The sequence below is a fragment of the Mirounga leonina genome, unplaced genomic scaffold (assembly GCF_011800145.1).
Source record: "Mirounga leonina isolate KUSES-001 unplaced genomic scaffold, KU_Mleo_1.0 Mir_54, whole genome shotgun sequence".
NCBI lineage: Eukaryota > Metazoa > Chordata > Mammalia > Carnivora > Phocidae > Mirounga > Mirounga leonina.
Genome location: NW_023270812.1, coordinates 221,341 through 236,734, shown reverse-complemented (window position 1 = coordinate 236,734; position 15,394 = coordinate 221,341). Strand labels below are relative to the sequence as shown.

The window sequence follows — 15,394 nt, the reverse complement described above, 5'->3', positions numbered from 1 at the left end:
TACTAAAATGATATCTAAGCTGAAGAACTGTAGTCCTGAGGCAGGTCTGGGAATTTGAAACGAAGCCGGGAAGGGAAGAGGGGCCTGGCAGGCTCAGCGGGTGGCTGCAGTCACAGTCGTCCGCAGCCTGTCTTCTTACCTGTCAGGTGGTAGTGCTCCTCGCTCTCCTGGTCCGTCAGTGACACAAGCTCCTTGAGCAGCAGAGGGTACTTGAGCACCCTCTGAACGGGCTTGATGAGGTAGGACTCCAGGGTGGAGGAATGCTGCTTGGTGGGATTCCGGGCATCCAGAAAAGCCTTGAAGGCTTTATCGGTTTTAGCTACAAGCAGGGGGATAACAGACCCTTAGAAGAGCACAGCCGGAGAAATTAAACCCTATTTCCTTCAGTTTTTAATGGAGTCACAGACCATCCACTTCCACAGTCATCCTAATGCCATTCTTTAGGAAAACCCAAATGCTTCCGTGGGTCAGGCACCCAGCTGTCAACATGGATTCAGCGTCAGAGTTGGGGGGGGTGCAAATCCCATGAAAAGAGGGAACTTACGAGGCTGTCTAAATAGTACAGTCCTCACACCAAAGAGGAACACCAAGCTGAAATGTAGGAATGTCTGATTTTATAGGCATATTCACATGCAAGCCCGAGAGATGGTGAGAGGTGCCTAAGAAGTGAGTTTCAACCAGTTCCTAAAGCCACAAAACAGTCTTATCCAGACCCTACACCTACCCTGCAAAAGAATCATATAGCAAATTAAACGAGTCATTTTCCCCCACCGTCCTCGCACAGATTGTTACTTATTCTATGCACGAGGGGCTATCTTGTTTTCTTGCAGAACAAATCGGTAAGCACTGCAGCCCTCCCCTCCACAGCTCTGAGCAGTCCAGCTCACCGGATGTGACCTTCGGACCGCTACGGGCAGGGAAAGCGACCTGCGTCCAGCGTCTGACGTTATCCAGGGGACACCCAGGACCCCACCCTGTTCGTGTTGAGAGTGCCAATGGTACATCTACCAGTGGTACTCTGGATGCCACCTGCTGACACTGGTCGGCCATCTGTTTGGAATTCAGCCAATCTGAATGAACCACACCCTTATTTGGGGTTTTGTCACAAAGGCAAAAACCTACAACTTCTAGGACATGTGGTAGCATTTTGAATGTGACCAAAGTGGCTGCTGAGATGATCCTTCAGAACTGAGCGAAGCACTGGTGTGCTTTAATTTTACTGTCAGTACGAAGGTGCTCCTAGAGGAAATGCCAACGGGAGTCACATCTCTATTTAAGCAAAAGTAGAGGAGACAGATTTTGGCTGGGGCTTGTTCACTTGAGGCACTTCGAGACCGTTTCTTAACCTTGAGCCTGTCCTTCTACGATACTGTAAATACCCAGACTTAAACCAAATGGCAGCGTGGCATCAGTGGAATGGGCTGAAGGCTCTGAGTGCTGGGTAACCCTCCACTCGCCTTCCAGGTCGGTCCTGTGGAGAGACTGTGCCTGGTTCTGAGAGGGAAACACTGAAGGGCGACCTTCAGATAGAGCCTATAATGACAACAGAGGAAGGCGCTTGGAATTTAGTTGATGCAACTAAAAAAGTTCAAACAGAGACCTCTCCCCAGACATCGGCCACTGTCACAGGAGAGCGCCCAGGTTCCCTGGCTTCGGGACAGCCGGCAAATCATCGTGGGGCAGAAGGCACGAAGCCCTGTCTTTCTAAAGAAGGCGCTCAAGTCCCAGGGGAAGTCGTCTGCGTCCCAGAAACAGAGGCAGCTTCGGCAGGTTCGCGTCTCGCTCCCCGGTTCCCGGGAGCGACTGAGAGAACAGGGGCGGCCCGGTGACCGCTTCTCGAGACGTTCCGACGACCCTGAGGCTCACGTGCACTTCCCGAGCCGCCTTCCGGCGCCGGAGCCCGCGCCCTGCACACCGCACCCCTGCCGCCCTGTGCCCGCGGCCCTGAGTTTGCCTGCTCCTGGCCCCGCCACCACAGACGAGAATGCCCAAGAAGGGGACAGAAAAACGCCTTCTGGGGGCGGCAGATTGGAGAACTTTCATCTCAGGTGAGTGGCCACGGAAAGCAGCCTCAGGGACAGAATCGCTTCCGGCGAGGCGGCATTCCTGGCTGGCGTGTGACAGAAGCAGACGAACCGCACATCGCAAAGCTCCCTACAACCCGCGGGCAGCTGAACAAGGTCACGGCTCTCAGCAACCCCCGAATCCAGCGCCAGGCTGGGCCGACAGGCCGTTACTGAAAGCCCAGGCGCTCCGTGCCCCCCCCACCCCCCGCGGGCCGCCTCGCACCCGGAGAGGGTGAGGTCCACCCAACGGGCCTCCCTGGGCGTCAAGAAAACGAAAGGCTTCAGTTAAAGCCAACGAAAGAAGATGGTAAGAACGCGGAGAGGCGAAGGGTGCCTCAGGGACAGGATGTGGGCCGCTAGGTGTGAGTGTTTGCCCGGCTCCGTCAAAGCGGCTTTAACTCTAGTTACCGCCCTGCTTGTGAACGTGCTCGTTGCATCCGTGGGCTTCCTCGGGCCTAAGGAGGTTAGCGAGAAAGGAAGAAAACAGCAGCGTACGGTTCCTGGGTTTCAGATCAAGGAGTGTGGCCGAAAAAAAAAGAAGCCAGAGGTAATTTAACAGCAGAGTGACACAAAGCAGAGAAACATCTCTGCTCTGAGGACACGTGTTCACTGTTACCAATAAACTGAAATAAACTAAGAATTTTTCCCCTACTGCCTGTCAGTTTAAAGGTCAAGAACAGAGCATGATCCATTAAAACTGTACTTATCCCCACTTATTAAATGCAAATTTACTGTTAACAACTAAAAAAAAAAAAAAAACACACAGCTATAAAGGTATGAGCAACTTACCTCGCTCTAGAACCTTCTGTACTTTAATATGATTAGCACAGAATCCGCTGTAGAGTTTAAAATGGTCCGCGTAATAAAGGAAAGAGCCTCCAAGGGAAAACAGCAATTTCTAGGAGGGGAAGGAAAAGTCACATTGGACATGGTTTAATCGGGGTCCGCTGGCTCTGGTGTGGCATCTGACTACTTTGGCGCATCCATGGCATCTGTCTTTCAGATACCAGAGCACTAATGCCTGAGAAATCACCAAATGAAATAAAGCCAGGACTGCCCCATTTCCACAGCAGGCAGAGAACAGCCTGGCCATCCCCCTAGCAGATCTTGAGTTTGACTGAAAGCCTTCTGGCAGCAGAGCTGACACCACGGGCAAAGGACAAGAAAGAAAGTTCGACAAAAATACATCTGATAACGTGGGATATGAACGATCTGGGAGGATAATCAATCAAGCATTACTTGGGACGGATGCTCTCGACTGTATCCTGCCCTGTCCCCTTTCTACCGTCTTGCACCTTTCCTCCCCTGGAGGGGCTCCTCACTAGTCACTGATGCTCACGTTGGAAACAGGGCTCCATCGAAGAACCACTGACCGATGCTTTTCATTCCAGCGTCACATGACCATGAAGATGCGAGATTAGATGCAGGGTAGGTGCTCCTGCTTCGAGCAAACTCCCTACGTATCGTTCAGCAGATCTGAGCAAACAGTGGGGTGGACGTGCTCAGCCACCGGGCAGACTCTACACGAATTGTGCCACCCAGACTCTGACTACCAGAACCACTCAAGATACAAACGTGGCCGGCTTTTACCACCTGCCAGAGGAAAACAGCGCAATGAAAGCACTAAATTTACCTTGTCTACGGGCAAGGGACAGCAATTTCTTTTTCAAGGGAGAGTTCTGCACTCTACCCATTTATTTTTGCCGTAAGCCAAAGTCCAAAATACTTACTCTGAACTGTGAGGGAGTCTCAAGGCTGCTGAAGTCCGAGGATGCTGAAATCCCATCCTCCAGAGTCTCCAGAAACACCTTTTGAAATTCAAGCATCTCTGGCAAACTTCCAAAAAGGGACTCCATCTATATGAAGGCCGGGATCGGAAAGAGGGTATCAGCAATGAAGACCCAGAGACCCCTCTAACACCCAGACACACAGGCAAATCCCAAGCTGTTCACCAGAAAGCAGCAGACGGAAGTAAATCCTTCAAAGAAGGCAGCATATTCACTCCGTGACACAGTTTATGCACAGAGTTTTTACAGCTCTGGTTCTAGTAATTCTTAACCTTATAGATGGATGTAACATTTTCAGGATTCAAACTGGCGAAAAATGGAAGGCAGCAGCAAAGAGCTAATTACTGAGATTTAACATTAACAAGCCATGAATTAAAGAGTGACTTTTGACCACACTTTCTTCTACAAAAAGGACACTGACTGTCCTGCGCAGGTGGACTCCTGCCACTGAGCCTCACGTGACGGAGGCCACACCTGGGTCCCTCCGACAACCCTTTAGTCCTGGTGTTCTTGGGGGATCAGCAGACAGAACCTCCGGGGAGGTCCACTCACAGGCAAACAGACCAACCTGTGTGTCAGTGCACAGGGGGAAGGGGACCGATTACCTCATCTTGGGTGAGAAAGGTCTCATTTTGAAGTGGCACCAAGTATAGTTCAAAGAGGCAGCTCAGATCCTGGAAGACGGAAGAAGAGAATCTTTATCACGTGTGTCTCCGAAATACCCAAGAGTTTCCAGCAGCCCTGACCACAGCTCCAGACTCCCACCGGGAATGATGGATTTCAAGTCTGGTTGAAATTCACGACCCTGAGGGCGGTTCCTGTCATTTCTGACCTAATTCACAGAGGCTAATGGCACAGTGCACTCAGCAGCCGGGTCGCCTATCCGGCTTGGACAGCCGGTGGCAGAGCCAGGCTCCCTCCGTGGCCGATGCAGCGGGAGCATTCATCTCCCTGCGAGAAGGTGAGTTCTGGTGCGCACGTCTGTCGGGCGTGACCCCCCCGGCCAGCTCACCCCGCTTCCTCCTCTGCCTCAGCGAGCATGGCCCGGCCCCACCGTGGAGCTGAGAGGGACGGGACAAGATCTGGGAAGCTCCTCAACTTCAGGGTTGACGCATGAGCAGAACTTCAAGCTCCCGTATCCGAATGCAAGAAAAAACATCCAAGGATTAAGAGCAGGCATGATGTTTATAATCTAGGCCGTATTGGAGTCTCCAGTAAACCGGGCTCCAGCAGTGCGGAATAGTGGGAGTGGACGGTGTTTATAAAACTCTTTAGATAAAGGGTTGATTTAATAATCTGAAGCCAAGACCAGGATATAATTTTGTAATAGGAAAGGTTTTTTCCTTCTTATTTATTCTGAAGAATTTTCAGTATGAAAATGCCAGAGGTAATTGATTACAAAGTCCACTACTTTGCTCCCTCATTTCACAGGGGAGAAATCTAGACCTGAAGAGCTTTGTAAGAGCCGAAGCCTCCAGAACCTTCCAGCATAGGTCCCGGAACAAGTGGACAGGCCTGTGATGCCTTTTCCTGTGTCGCAACGAAAAGCTCCCTGGCCTTCCCTCCCTCACCACCTTCCACGGCGACTGCTTCAGAGCAGGGAGATGCGAGAAGCTACTGAACCGTGTCTCAGTGAACACACCAACGCTGACACTTCCAAGTTGCATGCAGGGATCAAGGTTAGATGAACAAGAGGTAAAATCCCGTGTTAAATGTCAGCCACAAAAAGAAACGACAAAATAGAAATGGTGTGTGTGTCAATCACAAGAGGCACCCGGTGCTGGTTATTTGGTCAGAGCCAGGCACGGGCTGCCCTCCTTCCTCGTGCCGGCGGGGGCTGCTCAGGACTTACGCACCACGAGCAGGTGGGCGCCGCGCCGCGGGGCCGGACAGCTGCAGCCCTAAGAAAACAAAGCGCAGGGTTCTTGCAGGGCGCAGGGTCCTCTCTGTCTAGCTCGCCCAGAACGTCCACCTCAGTCCTCCGCCAGCACCTCGGTGAAACCACCGGCCCGGTGCCGGGTGGCCGAATGGTACGGGAGGACCCCACCGACAGGAGCGGTAGGGAGTCTGAATTCCGCCCTCGCCTCTGCGTGTAAAAGCTCGTGTCCAGCCTCCCTCACGCGGCCGGAGGGTCTCTGAAGCCTCACACCGCACAGCACACAGCTGCTCTGGCAAGGCCATCATGATCACAGACGGTCCAGAAGCCCAGTCTGGGCTCCCCGGTGTTCACGTCATGTCCCCACAGGAGATACTGGGCAAGACGTAACGGGACATGGAAGGAAACTGTCCACTCTACGGCTTTCCTTTCTCCCCTCGGGACCAAAAGGAGGAGCTCGGGGTAGTTCTACCTGTGAGTAGGCCGCCCGTCAAGTCCAGAGAAAATGACGGTAACACTGACGGAAGGGGAAGCGGAGACTTGTCTTGTGCAGGAAGGAGGTGACAGCCGGGTGTGGGTGGGAGTGGAGGGCACCCCGAAGGCCGGGCCGCCACCCGGGGCCGAGCCTGGTGGGACTCCCAGCCCCCGCCCTGCGCCCCGCTGCCCCTGTCAGCCCCGGCCGAGCCAGCGAGCTTCCAGCAAACACGGAAAGCAGAAGAACCCGGTCTTCCCGGGCTCCGGCATCCTTCAGGAGAGGTTTCTCAAACTACTGACTGGGGTCCTCGGAAACATAAAGGAATTCTTCGGGTACTGAAGTGCCTGGGCACGCACCCCTCTGTGCCGGGGTGGGAGCGGCCCTGGGATGACCCGCTGCTCTGTCGTGGGACCTGTCCCGCGCGGCGACGGCCACCAGGCAGCTGTGGGGGCCGCACCAGCAGCCGCTTGTGAGCAGGTCGCTCCCTGGTTCCTCAGCCCCTCGAGTCCTCTCCAGCGCTCTCCTGCTAAACCCCTACAGACTCCCTTCCCACAGAGCGCAGGTGACAAACCAGAACATCTGTTTCCATAGCAAAAGCTACCTTGGTAACGCAGTGAGCCGAGCACGGATTCTCCCAAGCCCTCTCGGCTTGTGGGCCCTCTCGCCCCCCGCCCCCTGGGCAGCAATCCGCTGCTTCCAGGAGCAGGCAGCTCAAGCACGAGTGCTGGGGTTCCGGGGAGCCCTGCCGACACACAGCTGGCCACCCCCGGGGAGACCGAGCAGGGAAGAACACGGGCCCCTTCCGTTACCTTCACGTAGGACTTCTCCGTGTCCATCAGCTCCTGGATGACTTTTCGGAGGCGATCTGCATCGGAGAGGTGGCGAGCCAGCGGCCGCGGAGGTGGGTCCCGAGGCCCCCGAGGCCCTTCCATGCCGTCGCTCTGCGTGTCGCCGAAACCCCTACACAGCGCGGCGATCTGTTCTGCACTCTGAGGGAGGGCGAGACCGGGGGGTCATGTAGGGGACGCGCTCCATTATCACGGGCCTCGCAGCAGGGACACAGCCAGCGGCTGTCTCCGCCCAGTGCGCTCTCGGCAGTGTCACGGGGCGAAAAGCTAGGCCCACTGGTCTCACTCATTCACCCGATGCTTTTCTGTTGTCCTAATAGCTGTGTGGCACATGGCTTGCTGGTACTGAAACTAGCAAACAAGGCGCAGGACTAGCCGTCGGTTTAATAGACTTGAGGGCGCGCTCAAAGCAAGCTTGTGGCTTTCTAAGAGCACACTGAGGTGCCTCCCGGACAGAACAGCCCTGGGAGCCTCCGGAATGGCGTGGCACCCCAAGGATTTTAGGATGGCTTGGCCACAAGGCACTTGCAGCTCTAACCTCAAATCCAACCACGAGCTCTGCAGTCTCACGCCAAGTAGTAGAATACGAGTGAAGAGTTAGAGATGCTGCACATGCTGGGGATGGGCGTGAAGGGAGGGATGTCCCCTACCCTGTGGGGTGCAGAGTTCCCCCACCCCACCCCAAGGAGGGCCCCGAAGTGAGCAGGGGATACAGCAAAACCCAGTGAGTGCCAGAGAAGAGGGATGAACCGGCTTGCGGGAAGCTTCCTGATGACAGTGGGAATGGAATCATCCAGACTCAGGGACAAGAGGAGTCAGTCCCCCAGCCGTCAGCGCAAGTTCCTACTTTTAAGCAGAGTAATGGAAAAGGCTTCTCAAGGGGAGCCCGTTTGTAGGGTCCTGCCCGAGGCCGGGGGTTTGAAGTCTTGAATGTGTCTCCTCCCATATGTTTCCACAGTGCTTTGCAGCGTCATCAGATTACACTCAGCGTCTTTTTACTTCTCTTTCTCCTTCCATCCCACCCGCATCCAAGCTCCGGCCCGTCTTACTACCCACCAGCGGGTAAGGCTGTCTGGGGCAGGGGCCTTTCCCTGTCACTGCCCCAAGCGCCCAGCTCAGGGGCCGGAGGCCCAGCCGGCGCCCCGCGCACCTCACCTCCCCTGCGCTGCCGTTGTTCCAAGAGACAAAGCAGCATGGCCCAGTACACATGACTAACCGCCATCCATCTTTGGCAACTCTCTCGGCTAAAACTCTTCCCTTCTTCAGTTTAAATGCCTTCAGGCCTGATCTTTAGCGCTCTGGCTGGGGCAAAAAGCTGAACTTGGCAGAACCATATCTTAATGCTCCATTTTCTTGGGGACCTTTCAGAGCACAAACAGCTCACACGAGCGTGTGGGTGACCACAGTGGCCTGATGCACACCGTTATAAAAGCTGACACCTGACAGATGAAAGTCTCTCGACGCTAAAACAGGACACTCTGGCCCTCCCTTTTTGCCTCCCTCTCTGCTCTACCCTCCACACTGATCTGGCTAATCTTTCAATTCAGTGGGTCTCAACTGAGGGCCCCCTCTGTCTCCAAAAGGAAGACCGGTCCTGCATGAGAGGATGGTCCCCTTGCCAAGGTAAGAAACACCAAAGCACAGCCCAAGGCTCACTGGAAGCCAACCCAGGCTTGTGTGGAGCAAATGAAAGAGTAAGACTCCGTAAACCAACGGGAGCCACTTTGTTGTGTGCGGGAGGCTTCAGGAAGAAGAGGGTTGTAACATGGTCCTGGAAAGCACACGTGTTCCAAGGGAGAACCACAGAAGAGCCAGAAGGACAGTGGGGGATGAGCACTGTAATACAGAGCCCAGCTCAGGGGAGTGAAAGTGGGCCTCCTCTCCCAGCCAGTTGTCTGTGACCAGGACTTCCAGACTGGGGGGGGGGGGGGGGGGGCGGCTCTTGAAATATCATTGTTTCTCTCGTCTTCAAATAAATCTTGGTGCAAAAGTTAGATCAACCACGGAACAGGCACTAAGCTTCCAGCTAGACACACAGACACATATAATACAAAGTAATTTACTTCTCAAACAGTTCAAAGCGTGTGTAAGTCCTAATGATTCTCCTGTGATCCATGCATTATCCACATACACATGCGAACGCAAGTGTCTTTCTGGTAACGCCCGTCAGAAGACATTCATTCCGGGTAAACTCTCAAAAAATAAGAAAACAGATGTGCATCTGAAGGCACCAATCAAAATGCATCTTGATTTATCAAAATGTCTCACCTCATGTTTAAAACGACCAAATCTTATGATTCATTACTGAAGGAATTCCAACACTGTTAAGGCATGCCCTAAAAGCCTAATGACATAGAGTAAAAGCCCAACAGCATGGCGCAGCCAAAAGGCGGCTTTTCTGTCTTCCAGGATGTGAACATCATAAAGGAGCCCTGGGGAATACAACCAGACCACTCCAAACTCCGTGCTCCTCCTTTCCAGGGGAGCCCAACCCTGGCCGCACATTAAGCAGTTTCGGGAGCTTTAAAAAATAGCCATGGCTAGACCCACTCAATCGGTGGGGTTCAAGCTATGATTATTTTTTAAAAGCTTCCCAGTTCGGTGAGCAGCATCTACTTCGGTCTCCAGGAGCAGCGCTGCCTTCCGCCCGATCACACTGTCCCCATGGTCTACAGTGAAGGACGGCCACGTAAAAGGGACGTGGTCTGAGCTCACGAGACAGAGGAAGTAGACAGAATCATACCCACGGCCCTGGTAGTCTGGGTCCAGCCCTCTACGAACTGAGCTAAACAACCGCAGATGATGATACTGAGACTCCCAAACTCACTTATTTGAAATCTCTATACTGGTATTTGCACCACATGCTCAGACAAAATAATTTTGCAATGCTGAAAAATAACAGCTTCCAGGGCTACAGAATCTATATTAAGCTCACATATACTGCACAAAATGCACCATAAGTTAATGGCAGCTGGTGAGCTTACAGCTTTGCCTTGCTGGGATGTCAAAAATCACACCTAACAATGCAGTGTTAAAATAACGAGATTTTAAAAATAAAGTATCTTGCCATTTTAGAAAATCAGAATTCATTTTAAGAACACTTCTGGTAAGATTAACTTGGAAAAGTGAATGTTCAGGGGGATTCTGATAGCAAATGTACTTTTTAAGGTGCCACGATGAAGTGCTCAAATGTGACAAAGTCACCTTTCTCAGGCAGAGCAGCTGAGCTACTGCCTGGGGGAGGTGGTGGCGATTACTTGGCATCAGGAGGCAGGAATTCTAAAAGAAGACGGATTGTAAAGGTGTTTTTACGTTGTATCCACAAGAGTTGCCCAGGTGGTTACGTTTCAGCTTCTCTATTCTTAGTGACAGTCATCAAGGACTGAACTGTTAAAGATAGAATTCTGGGTGTGTCTGATCAGCGAGGTCTAGTAACAGTGACTACTCTGATTGGGCCGTTCTCACACCCAAAACAGGGATGGGGGTGAAAAGCACAAGCGAGGTGCAGAGGACCAGAGTTCTATCCCGGCTCTGCCCCCAATCCTCTGCACGATCCTGGGTAAGGCTCCTGAGTCGACTTCCTTATCGATAGACCAGAAGCAGCATTACCTATCCCATCAAGTCACCCCTCGAACGGCCAACTAGGTCACCGAGAAAAGGGAACTCGCGTTTGCTGAGTCCCTGCTGAATGCTAGACAGACAGAGCTGGCAGGGGTCCTCCCCAATCTGCCGGCACGTAATCCTTACTGGGACTGAGACAACACAGCTGAGGGGCGGGGGCTCTGAGGGCACAGGACCATCTCCTGGCTAGCTCTCTGCAGGGTGCCCGCCCCTCCCGGTACCTGGCAGAGTATGGGGCAGAGCAGATGTGCTCCTCAGCCCCTGCCCCTGTGGTCTTGGCTTCCTGGCCCCCGCAGCCACCTCCGCTTGGAGAAACACCTGCAGCCCCCACACATCTGCAGACAACCTCCACATCTTCTAGGCTGCTCCCACGCCCCCCTGCCCCCCCCCCCCCCCCCCAAACCCCCCCCCCCTCTTCTGGGCCGCCCCCCCCCCCCCCCCCCCCCCCCCCCGCCCCATCGTGGGAATGCTGCTCTAAAAGCAACAGAGATTTACAAGTCAGGGTTGGGGGTGTGCGCAGATTCGGAAGCTCAGCAGCGTGTGCCTGTGCGGAGAAAGACACCCCAACCTCAGTGCACACCTCGGATTAGGACCTTCCAGTCTGTAGGCTCAGTGCTAAGAATTGTGGGTTCACTGTGGGCTTCATTTTTTTATAGGTGAGCACAAAACAAATATTTTCTTTATGAATTCCTTTTAAAAATTAAATGAAAACAGTTTTCCCAAAAACTGCGCTGTAAGGATACAGCAGTGATACTGACCGAGACAAAATTTTTTCAGGTTTTTAGGCTGACACTAAGGCTGACCCCCGCTTGAAAATGATTTGATCTTATTTATAGATGAGGAACATCTCACTAAAGACCTGGGCATTAAAGTGCTTCAGCGTGCTCAACACACACACACACACACGCATGTGAGCTGATGGATACGTTAACTTGACCGTGATAATTATTTCCCAATGTCTAGGTACAGCAAATCATCAAGTTGTACACTTTAAAGATACAGTTTTGTCAACCATACCTTGCTAGAAGGAGAAAAGGTATCTGAAAGTCCCTTTTGGTTTTGTTGTTTTAAATGTATGGCTAAGGAGACCTTCTGCTTCCTTATACGAGGGCTGAAATGTGTCTTTCCTCCAGGCACCCCATCTTTCCGCAGTGGCAACAAAACAGCTAAGGATGCTCAAGCACCTCGCCCCGGGGTGTCCCTGGAGGAACGCAGGGGCAGAGCCTCTTTCTCAAACCGGTTCTGAGATGCCCCGTCTGACCTCGGACTCAGTGCAACACTCATTCATAGAAAGCTGTCACACCCCCTTCCTCCTGGTTCAGATTAGTAAAACCTGATCCCCTGGGCATAACAACTTCGACGTTTACTTTGCTCTTACTTGGAGACATGGCTACCTGAGGCGTTTCAATTTTGTCCTAGGAATTGCATCTTAAAAGAAAAGATCACAGTGGGATAAGTACATCACATTGTCCAGAACTAGTCTGAGATTCTGCAGCTACTCCACGGAATATCGGGGCTATCGGGAGCCCCGAGGCTCAGCGGCCAAGCGTGGCCTGGGCTTTCCCGCCTCCGTCTGCAGCCCAGTGGTCATGGAGGGACGGCAGGCACCGTGGACTCCTCTGTCAGAGGCATCTGTTTGTACTGCTTGGGCCCCAAATACCTCCAGCCTAAGAAAAAGGGCTGAAAAGCACTGCATCATCTGTAGTTCTAGCTCACAGGGAAATACTTAAAGGTAAATGACAGCATTCACAGCGTGCGCTCCTTGCAGTCCCCCGTTGAGAGGAAACGGATGTTAACTTGGAGGGAAGATCCTTAATGGACTTAGCCGACAGGCAGACCTCGCCCAGGAAAGACACCCTCGTCCTGCTTGGGTAACTGGTCCTACGACAGCTATGGGGTCTGTCTGGCAGATCTCTAGCTGCCACCGCATCCCCCCCTCCCTCCACCACGCAGACCAGCTGAGACTGAGCCATCGCTGGGGACCGAGTCCCTGTCCGGATCACGGCCACAGAGTTTCATTACACCAGCACAAGAAGCGGAAGAGGTTTCTACTACTTCTATTAGCCCTAAAAAGAATGTCAGAAAAAATTTAAAAAACAGGCTTTAGACTCTGAGCAAATGGCCAGTTACCCTCAAGGACAGTCTAGCCCCGGGAAGGTGCGGTCTGCATGCTGTGTGTTCTCCTACGGTGCACTTACCACCTGGAAGCTACGAGAAGCCTGCAGGACTCAATGATCTGAGTGCAACTATGGTGTCAGCTGTCACATCCTAGCAAATCAGTTGTTAAGAGAAGTTCCTCTCAGTTTAAAAAAGAAAGGAATATCTAAAAATTGTACAAAGGACTTTTCAACTTACTCTGCACTACATTAAAGTCACTGACTAACTTACAGGAAGATCTAATATTATCCCCAAGTGGCCCCGGCAGCGGGAATCCGGAAGGAGCGCAAAGGGCTAAATGACTTCCCAGGAAGGCTAGCGAGCAGAGATGGGCTTCACCCCAGAGGGAGCAAGGGTAGCCCCCAGCGCCCATCAGGGGCCAGGTCAGACCTCAGGGGCTGCAGGCCTGCCCGCCCAGGGGGTTCTCAGGAGAGGAGGAAGGGGCCGTGCTCAGCACCTTGGCAGGGAGGGGTGGGGGTTAAAAAGCATTCAAGGTGATCAATGAAATTCACATCTGGGGGGCCACCTGTCTTAGTGAAACAATCCCTGGATGGAAAAGTCTAGAGAAATAGATTTTTATATTTATCAAGATGGTACAAAAAGGATGAGGAAACACTCGTACTCTGTTCTCTAGACCAAAGGGTTCTATTTCCAAAAGCAGAAGGGGAACAGAAACCGTAAAAGTAAATGTGAGCTGATGTCACAGGGGAGCCTTTATTTTATACTGAAACATAACGATGAAGCTAATAAATCGGGGCACAGAAATGCACCGAGGAAACAGGACAGTTACCAGCGACGGGACGGACGCATGGCCGCTGACCCAAGAAGGCCACGACTCACCGGGAAGGGCAGAAAGGAGATGTGTGCGTTGTGTATCTCCACCACACACGAACATACACGCACAGATTTTCTAAAAATGGAATGATATATATCACGTATGCAGTGTTAACCAAGATATTTTTATCCTTGGGTTCATTTAAATTTTCTCTTTTACAGTGGTTTAATTTTTAAGATTTTTAATAAATGCACTCCTTTCCTGTCACTTAAAAAAAAAAAAAAAAGATTTGAGGCTGAAAAGGCTCAAAGTGTTCTGTTTCTATGGACACAGTGATGAACAGACTGACACAGTTCCTCCGCTCATGGTGCCCCGAGTTTGGCTGGGAAGATGAGCTCTGAGCAAGTAATTCAAGATGATCGGCGCCCAAAGTGCGGGGTCCTGTGGACACAGGCCCGAGACCTCCCTTGGTCTGAGCTGCGAGCGCTGACGCCATGCACTCAACGATAAATTAGTTCTCTATACTAAGCCAAGTCTGGGGCCGGAGGGAGCACGGGGTGCGCCAGGGCCTGGGGGCCAGAGCAGCCGCGGCCGGAGGGTCAGGCAGAGCAGGGAGACGGGTGGGAGACAGAGGCAGGGACCGGGCCCTCAGGGGAGAGCAGGGGTGGGTGGCGGGCTTGGGCGATCCTGACATGGCACGGTGGCAATCCCTGCCACCTGTTAGGTACACACCTGACAGAGGATGACAAGGCGAGCATCGTGGTGGCATGAAGGATGGGGGAGCGTGCACCCCAAGTGGGGCAGCCCATCGCCTGAGCCCCTTTTCCTTACCCTGGCGTACGTGCAAAGCTCATGCCAAGGGCCTGCGAGCACGCACTGGACCAAGATTTCTGAAACGATTACTTTTTCCAAGACCAGAGACTTACACACATGGGCTCTGGAGGTACCACCCGGCTGGCCATGACTGATCCCCCCCACCCTTGACTCCTTGTGCTCACCTGGAAAGCAGGGATCGTGTTTTATAGGGTCCTTGCGACGAGTCAATGAGATAAAACGTAAAAATACTTACCACAGTACAAGGGATCGATAAAAGTTAACCTTTGTACAGGGAGTTTAACTTGCCAAGTTTTGCCATTTTTTCAAATTACAGAAGAAGAAACGTCCTCTGAATCCCCCAAAGGGTGGGCCAGAAAAATCGCACTTCAGGATTTCAGCCTTCTCTCATGGAGCCCCTCCTCTCCGCCAGGCTCTGCTCTGGGTGCTGAGGATGGAGCACTGAGCCCCAGGATGAAAACCTCGCCGTCCTGTGAGGGTGTGGGGGAGGGGAGGGGCAGGGGAGAGATCGCGAGGAGGAAGCGGGGCGCAGGGCATCTCAGAGGGGGAAGGGTGCCGGGGGAACCAACCCGGGAGGGGTACATGGAGGGCATGGCCTGGGGGCTGCAGCTTCCACAGCTGGTGGGAAGAGAAGCCAACTTTGTGCAAACTCTCGAGGGAGGGAGGGCAGCAGCGTGTCCGTGTGGCACCTGTGTGCACCGGCGGCCCCCCCCCGAGGGCAGTGCACAGGCGACCCGAGCCCCCCGAGTCTGGGGCTCCCTCAAGGGCCAGGGCCGCATTTCTACACCACGGGGCACTTCCTTCACAGAAAAGACCGGGTGTCTCGAGATCGCTCTTAGGTAGCTTACACAAAACAGCTCATCCGATCTAATACAGCCCGTGCTGGGTGCCGTGTCCTTGCCTTCCCGTTTTTCACCCAGAAAGTAAGCTACGGCTTCCTCCGGATGTACAGTTA

At 53.0% G+C, this 15,394-nt stretch overlaps 1 protein-coding gene across 1 annotated transcript in view; it reads right to left on the bottom strand.

The window, feature by feature from the left end:
* LOC118001784 (T-lymphoma invasion and metastasis-inducing protein 2-like) overlaps nt 1-15,394 on the bottom strand; it is a 114,274-nt gene that overhangs the window by 8,515 nt on the left and 90,365 nt on the right. Inside the window, exons 15-19 of the mRNA XM_034991930.1 lie at nt 7,014-7,193; nt 4,459-4,527; nt 3,797-3,922; nt 2,856-2,964; nt 140-319 (exon numbers count right to left, since the gene is read on the bottom strand). Coding sequence (XP_034847821.1) covers nt 140-319; nt 2,856-2,964; nt 3,797-3,922; nt 4,459-4,527; nt 7,014-7,193 — 664 coding nt within the window. The remainder of the gene's footprint in view (nt 1-139; nt 320-2,855; nt 2,965-3,796; nt 3,923-4,458; nt 4,528-7,013; nt 7,194-15,394) is intronic.